At 33.1% G+C, this 8,229-nt stretch overlaps 2 protein-coding genes and 1 long non-coding RNA gene across 3 annotated transcripts in view; all 3 read left to right on the forward strand.

Annotated features, from left to right (window-relative positions):
* The first annotated feature begins 4,223 nt into the window (after positions 1–4,223).
* Positions 4,224–5,555, forward strand: LOC100635359 (major facilitator superfamily domain-containing protein 1-like). Its single transcript, XM_003387918.1, has one exon. It carries the CDS (start codon positions 4,224–4,226, stop codon positions 5,553–5,555), a length of 1,332 nt encoding a protein of 443 aa, XP_003387966.1.
* Positions 5,556–5,635: 80 nt separating this feature from the next.
* On the forward strand, positions 5,636–7,084 carry LOC109583374 (uncharacterized). The gene is made up of 2 exons (XR_002185501.1): positions 5,636–5,758; positions 6,897–7,084. It is a non-coding gene; the product is annotated as an uncharacterized LOC109583374 (long non-coding RNA).
* Positions 7,085–7,285: 201 nt separating this feature from the next.
* The window catches only part of LOC100635488 (kynurenine 3-monooxygenase-like), a 7,000-nt gene continuing 6,056 nt past the window's right edge, over positions 7,286–8,229 (forward strand). The window contains exon 1 of the mRNA XM_019998684.1: positions 7,286–8,224. Coding sequence (XP_019854243.1) covers positions 7,293–8,224 — 932 coding nt within the window. The 5' untranslated portion in view covers positions 7,286–7,292. The remainder of the gene's footprint in view (positions 8,225–8,229) is intronic.

Genomic DNA, 8,229 nt, shown 5'->3' on the forward strand with positions numbered 1-8,229 from the left:
ATTCCTAATATCAAAGGCTGGCGAGGGGGAGGAAAGAGACTTCAGAAAAAATAATATGTCGTTGACCTCATAAACCATCATCAATGGTAACAGATGGAGGGATACAAGTCTGGATTTATAGTCAGTCTTGTAGTCATCCAAGATCCACTTAGTAGCCCTCCTCTGCACACTTTCCAGTCGACGGATATCCTTAACTAGTCTTGGCCTCCATAAGACAGAGCAGTAGATAAGCTTAGATCTCACTAGGGTGAGGTAGAGGAGTCTCTTGACTGGTACTGGAGTAGAGGGGCTAAAAGATCTCCTCAGTAGACCAAGTATGCGTAGTGCCTTGGAAATAATTAGAGAGAAGTGATTAGACCATGACAAATCATCAGTCATGATCACCCCTAGGTCACGCTGGGAAAAAATAAACAAAGGTAACTGTAGTAAGACGATCCATAGAAATTTTTGATTCATACATTTACTTTAAAAGATGATGATGGCTGCCCAGTAATTCCATTGCATGAATTGACCAATAATGTCATATACTTGTACCGTATAGATGGAAAATTTTGCGGCAATTTAATTTTGCGTTTTCAATAAATTTTGAATGTTTTTTAATTTTGCGAAAAAAAATTAAAATTATGCAATTTGGCCATGTTGTCTTGACGCGTACACACGATGCTAATGATACAGGCCCATCGAGCCCACATAATTTTAATTTTACAGTTTTTAATTATGCGTTTATTTTTAAAACGCAAAGCGCAAAATTAAATTCCCGCAAAATTTTCCATTTATACGGTACATCACAAAAATGAGAAACCACTTATGATGAAGTACTGTGTCCATTGTCTTAAAGCCAATTTAAAAATTACTAAAACACCAAACAAATGTATTAAATTAAGCATTTTAAGGCTTTTCATACCATAGTCTATGGTATTTGGCCAAATTTTAAAAATCAGATCAATCTTCTTCTTTTAATGTTTTATTTTATAGTCCATTATGGTCTTTTGCTAAATTTTTGAGAAGCTATTAAAATTAATAAATTGATCAGACTCAGCCCAAACTTCAAAAATAATGTACATGTACATTATATCAAAAATGAAATAATAATGAAGAGTTTTTACCATGCATTTCATATGTAATACACACTATAATCTTTGTCTAAATTTTGAAGCAACTTTAAAAATTCCTAAAATCCAAAAAAGCTCAAACTTTTTTATAAAACATTATGTATGCATTACAAAATGTCATAACAATGAATAGAGAACTCTCTAGTACCCATTTTTGCTATTAAACACAAAACTTTAATGTGCAGCATATTTCCTTGAATAAGGGCCTAGTTGCAAAAATAATTAGTTCTCCCCAAAATTCATACTATACGGTACTATCAGTAGTACAAGTGCATGCACATGCAGAAGTATACATGTACATGTTGTATGATAGTATTAACACACATCTTAAGAAACATGCTGTCATAATGTATGCTCACAGTGTTCTGCACTTGGTTCCATCACCATTAGTATAGTATGGAGATAATGAGTTCCATGATATTATTCTATTGCTTGAAGATGTCATCTGTCCCTTGTTGGTGCTTGGGAGAATCTGTAGATGCAAAAGACCTACATAGGACATGAAACATACAATACATATAAAGATATAAACGGAATACCTCAAAGTTTCCAAAAAGTATCCTAAGCAAACTAAACATGCTAAGCAAACTAAACAGCACTTCATGTGCTAACAAGCTACAACACATACATGTACATTTTAAAATTTATAAATAATCCAACTTTAATTTGAATCTGCTCAAAGTTTCTACTCAACATAAAACTGTGTGTGAATCATAATTCATAAAATGTAATAAAAATAGAGAATCCTCCCTTAGGGCCATTTTTGACAAAATAGTCTACTTGCCTGTATCATTCATAATAACATTTTGTGCGACTTTAAAAATTAGCTTTTGCTCAAACTTTTACGATACAAAAACACATTTATGATCAGATCATGTACTCGCATATTCATTTTTGTCACTATAATTTATTATGATGCTTGTTAATTCAATAAAGTGGACTTAAAAGGTAATTAAATATTGTGGCACTCATTTAAATGTTAGTCAACACTATCATCATAAAGTTATGATACTACTTAACTCACATCCATCAGTGATTCAGTCATATATAGTCTACTGCTCACATAATATCTTGGAATAGATAATAAAGTAAATGAAAAAATAATAGGTAAATAAGTAAAAGTAATCTTGAGCCTTGACTAAACTTGCTTAGAAAGTAGCCACACCCTTCTGTCACACTTATTATGCATGCATAGCACAGATACTGTAATTTCCCATAAAATTCATCATCAATGTTAAATTAAGGCAAGCCAATTATTTCTATGAATTTATAGACAGCATGGTGGTGCAGTGAATGTGTGTTATGTTATGCGTGGTGAGCTGCTGCTTACCTGCCAATCGTTGCTATATAGCCAAGATGAAGTTGAAACATGTGGTAAGGATAATTTTTGTGTCAAATAATTAATTTGACTACTTTTCTTCCCAAATAATTTGAATCAATTTTTATTTATAGAAATTATGGTAATTTTGTGCTTTTAAAATAGGCATCTCCAATTTGATTGTTAATTTAATATTCACTTTAAATTCATTTAATAAATCAAATATAATTTTATTTAGGTATTTGACTCAATTTGAGGAGCTAGTGTTTTTGAAAGGGTTTGAAAAAAAATAGGAACAGAAGTAAATACTAAACAAAGAGGGAAGACTCAAGGTGCAGTTTGTAAAAGGTACAATTGTACTTAATTTACTAGCGATATTTTTCCCCTTAGGCCAATAGTGAGAATATTTTGTAATATCTCAATTAATAAATGTTAGTATAAAATACTTCTGATATGATGACACCTCTGTATCAAGGAAAAGCATATGTTGTATGGTGCCGAATACCCTGTTATCCCTGTTACCTTGTTTATATTGTTACCTTTACCTCTCACCACTGGTCCTTTTGCTCCATGTACATTTGTTACTGCTTATTCCATTGTTCCTTTTACTAAAATCTGACCTTAGATTTGTCATTGTTCATTACCCTATAAAAAATAATGTTACCACTTTAATGTTTTGCTAAGTAAATATCACTTATGTTACAGTGCCAGCTGATTTGCCCAGTAACAATTGACAATGATAATAATCGAAACTCGAATATAACAAATAACTAAATACAACCAGTTCACTACCAATGTTTCTCCTTATATACCTAACTCCCACATACATTATTATCAATAGTTTAATAGTAATTAATTAATTAATTTTGGTTACATTGTTACACTTATGTCAGCATGGCATACCTATACACAACACAACAATATTTATATCATTATGTGATTCACTATATTGTGAAATATCAACAGCAGTAGTCATAGTATATTTTTTATAAAAGTAAAATGTCTATTCATGTAGGTTATGTACTTATGTACATGTATGACATTTAATTAGCTGCATGGTTATTGGGAACAAGTGGCACTACCCAGAGAAGGTTCAACAGGAAGTCTTTACAGAAAATAATTTCATCAAAATAATTAAATATTTGGCATACTTTCACAAACATGGCGGCTATGATAACTAGTATTCCCTTATGCCTCATAAAGAAATTAAGTGGGGTACATGGACGTTAATAAGGTCAAGTTTCTTAAAATGCTTTTGGAAACCATTTTGAGGAATAAAAACTACGGGTACACGGGTCAAAAACTGTGTCCCATTTCTAATAAGGGCTCACGTGATGCTAATTAAGTGACCTTTTGACCCCATTGAACCTCCTCTGGGTACTACCTACATGTTACTTGTCTAGGAAAATGAGGCTCCTAACTGTAATTCTGTGTTAATACATTTTTGTAATGTCTGTGCTATAAAGTCTAATAGATTCTAGTTATTGATCATGGACTTTTAGAAACACTTGCCTCTATTCTAAGATCAAGTTGTATAGATTTAATTGCATGCATGGCCATCATTCATAGTAATAAACTATTGTGCCAACATCTTGTTAGTAGTAACCTGATATAGTATGTACAGTAATAGTGCACACATGTAGTTAGTGAGGCCATATACATACATTGGGTGTTAATGGTGTAATTGGCTGGCTTTTCAATTGGCATAGCTGAAGTACTATTATTAAGTCTACAATACACCACACCTATCTCATTGTACATGTTTGCATATGGACTGTTGTTTGACCTGAGTTATGAGTGGAGAAAACCTTTATCTTACGTCAAGTTGGTGCACACATTGGACTTACAAGTATCTCTTCCTGTCCTTTCTCTCTTCTGTACGTCTATTGTCCAATTATTGTCTTGAGTTACCAAGTGGAATAGAAGACACCATTATTAAAGTGATGGGAGTCACTACTGCAGAATATGATCTACTTTTCTCAGTTACTGCATGGCCTAACATATTCCTTTGCTTAGTAGGAGGAATACTAATAGATAGGTTAGTGGGATTGAGACTCGGGCTACTCATTATGGTCGTTTGTGTCCTACTGGGTCAGATTGTATGGGGTATAGGAGGAATAGCCAATAATTACTACATTATGTTGGCTGGACGTTTTTTTATTGGAGCTGGAAATGAGTTAGTCACAGTGATTGATCATGCTTTTAAAGCGATTTGGTTTAAAGAGGACCTATCACTTGCCATTTCAATTGATATTGGATTCAGTAGAATAGGAGGAACATTAGCTATACTTCTTCCTCAGTTAATATACGACAGTCTCACAATATTTCATAGTCCTACTTTTAGACTAGGAGTCACACTACTCACTGCTGCTGGATTAATGATAATTGGGCTAGCATTCTCTTTAATAGTATTTGGCATGGACTGCAAAAGAGAGAAAGTAATTGAACAACCTTTAAAGCTGAAAAATCTGAAAAGAACCACTATGAATGATTTTAAACAATTTTCTTTATTATTCTGGTTGACTACAGCTATTAATGTGACATATTTTCCTGTCATTTTTTCATTTGTCGGGATTGGACAAGATTTTTTCATACAGAAATATGGCCTATCAATGGAAGTTGCAAATTTAGCCAATAGTTTGTTGTTTGGCAGTGCACTCATACTCGTACCAATTGCTGGAATTCTAATCACTAAAACTGGCTTCCATTTACTTTGGTTACTGTCATTTGTTTTGACAACAGCTCTCCCAGCTTTATTAATATTCATGTTCAGTAACGGAGAGAGTTACTTTCCATTCGTAGCTGGAGTATTCTATTCTCTTTCATACACTTTTAGCGGACCTTCATTCACGGCTCTGCCTGCTTTCTTAATAGATAAAGAAAACATGGCCACAGCATTTGGTATTCTGAATAGTAGCTACAATGCTGCCTACTCATTAGTAACATATGTTACTGGTCTGATTATTGATACTCTTGGCTACTTTGTTTTGCAAGGATTCTTTATACACATTATTATGCTAAGCATTGATTTCACATTGCTGACTGTCATTTTTGATGCTGCTTCTAATAAACCTAATTTAAATGTTCCAGGATTATGGCTTAGATGCAAAGCAATCAAAGAATGAATTTATTTAGAGCAATATTAATTTTTTGCTGTAATTAATTTTCAACAAAATTTAATTGCAAAAATAGAATAGTTAAAATAAGTTAAGGTGTTATGAATAAAAGGACTGATAAACTTCTTCTGCCTCATCAAGCTTACAGAAAGAGGCTGGTGTTGAACTCAAGGGCTGAAGCATCTTAACTAAATTTCTAAACAGTTGAAATGGTCAGTAACACATGTAGCTCAGTAAAATTTTTCATGAGAGATATACTTTTACACTACAAAACCATCATATATGTGATAAGGGCTATAGAGAGTTCTGAGAATTTTATTTAGATTCACTAATCTTTTTATCAAAAGTATTTTATGCTCATTTATCAGTGTAGTAAACTATTTAGTGTTAGGTTTATGTGATTTTAATTAGTCTGTACAGTTATGTAATTTTTGTAAACCACATCCTGTACATTGTTAATTGTCTGTGTACTTAAAGCCTTCCATACACCAGGCAACTTGTTGCTAGCAACATTTGTGGTTTCTTTGATCTTTTGAGCATGTTGCAAAAATAGAACTGATTTCTATTCTAGCAACATGTTGCTTACAAGATCAAAGTAACCACAAATGTTGCTAGCAACATGTTGCCTAGTGTATGGGGGCCTTAAGGTCTTACACTTTGCTTTTTGTAGTGGAACAGTTATAGTTAGTTTTGTTGTTAATAATACTTTCTAAGTTACAACAATCAGTACCAGCTACTTTAATGAATCATAGTGTTTGGTCTTCATTCTATTTAAAAAAATTTTCACATACGTTAATAACAAAATTTGGGAAATATTCTTGCGACAGAAAGTCACCATTATAGTAGATATAAGACTTAGTGTCCAAGTGGATGCATGGTATACATGTGTTAGTAGCTTTATTCAATCAATTCATTCAATTTGCCTTTTCTACACCTGTGATACGAGTGTATCCTAGATATAGTTCTTTATTAGAACTCAATTCTTTGTTGCTATAAAAGTACATCCGTACAATTTCAAAATGATCAGAATCAGTTAAGCTTTCTACATGCATGTGTCAAGCGGCATGCATATGCATGACTGTGCCATTTATTACAACAGGGATTTATAGACTACATATACGTAACAAAAATAAAGCTAGGTTCACATTGCATCCTCCAATTGAAAATCTAAACACAATAAAGTGACACAGAATTGGTATGATGCTCATGATAATAATTATTTTTTCTAATTCACTGTATGCATTTACCAAAAGCATTATAGATGTAAAAATATTTTGGATGATAGTTTTGTAATGGATAGTCATGACCAACCCTCTGTAATGACTTTTTCTTTCCCATTATCATTTATAGGAGAACAGCTTCTTGATCAATTTATTAATTTCTGGTAGGACTTTAAAGATTTCAGCAAGATATTACAAGAACCGTTACATCAATACAATGAATAATAATAATAATAATACAATGAATATAGTCAACCATGCAGGCCAAACTAGCTGGATTCTATGTCCTTTATTCATGAAATTTCTTTTTAATGAAAATGCATGAAGCCATGGTGTAATAATTTCATCACTGTATGATGTGTATAAAAATTAATTACAAAATTACTATGAAGTTCATTATGCCAACTTGCCAGAAATTTGCTCTCATTTTACACCTGGTATAGACGCCTCAACAAATCATTAAAATCGCAGAAAGTTAAGACCAGAAAAATTAATTTTTACGAGAGTGAAGCCGGCGTCTATAGATATGGAGTTTGAGCACCAGTTGGAAGATGAAGAAGTCCCTGTGGCTGTGGTTGGTGGTGGTATAGTGGGTCCAGTAATGGCATACATATTGGGAGAGCGCGGTATCAGAGTTCATTTATATGAGTCGAGAAACAAAGGCCTAAATGGAAGTCTGGGCAGAGCAATAAACTTTTCTCTCTCCAACCGCGGAATAGACGCACTGGTACGAATGGGTATCTCCGATGAAGTGCTAAAAGAGGCAGCTCCATACTATGGTAGATGCATACACTTGCCTAATAGTGGGGGTAAGACTAAAGTAGAGTTTTACCTTGGCAATGAAAAGAAAGGAGCAATACACTCCATAAATAGGAGACTATTGAGTGAATTGGTTTTGAAAAGATTAGAAGAGAATCCAAATGTCAAAATTTTTTATCAGCATCAATTAATTAATATAGAGCATAAAAACGAAACGTTACACTTTAACGTAAAAGGAGGAGAAAAGGGGAGTAATAATAAAAAATCAGTAAAAGCTAAATTTATAATTGGCTGTGATGGTTTCAATTCTTCTGTGCGTAAAAGTATACTGGGATCAATGTCATATTATCAGCAGAACATATTGGACGAGGTTTATCATGAGTTGTACCTTCCTCCAACACAAAATGGAGAGTCTGCCCTACCATATCCAGATATGTTTCATATATGGCAACTAGGTGAAGTGATGATGGTTGGTCTACCTAATAAAGGGAATAGTTTCAATATCATATTATATACTCCTCTCTCGCACTCTAGAAATATTAAAACACCAAATGATGTTTTGGATTTTTTCCGAAAAACATTTCCAGACGTGCAGAAAAAAATTCCACAAAATCAACTAATTGAAGATTTTTTTCGAAAGACCCCAAGCAGGCTTAATATCATGAAGTGTTACCCTTATCACTATGGTAACATCCTTTTGCTAG

This window comes from Amphimedon queenslandica, unplaced genomic scaffold, assembly GCF_000090795.2.
Source record: "Amphimedon queenslandica unplaced genomic scaffold, v1.1 AMPQUscaffold_13309, whole genome shotgun sequence".
Taxonomy (NCBI): Eukaryota; Metazoa; Porifera; class Demospongiae; order Haplosclerida; family Niphatidae; genus Amphimedon; species Amphimedon queenslandica.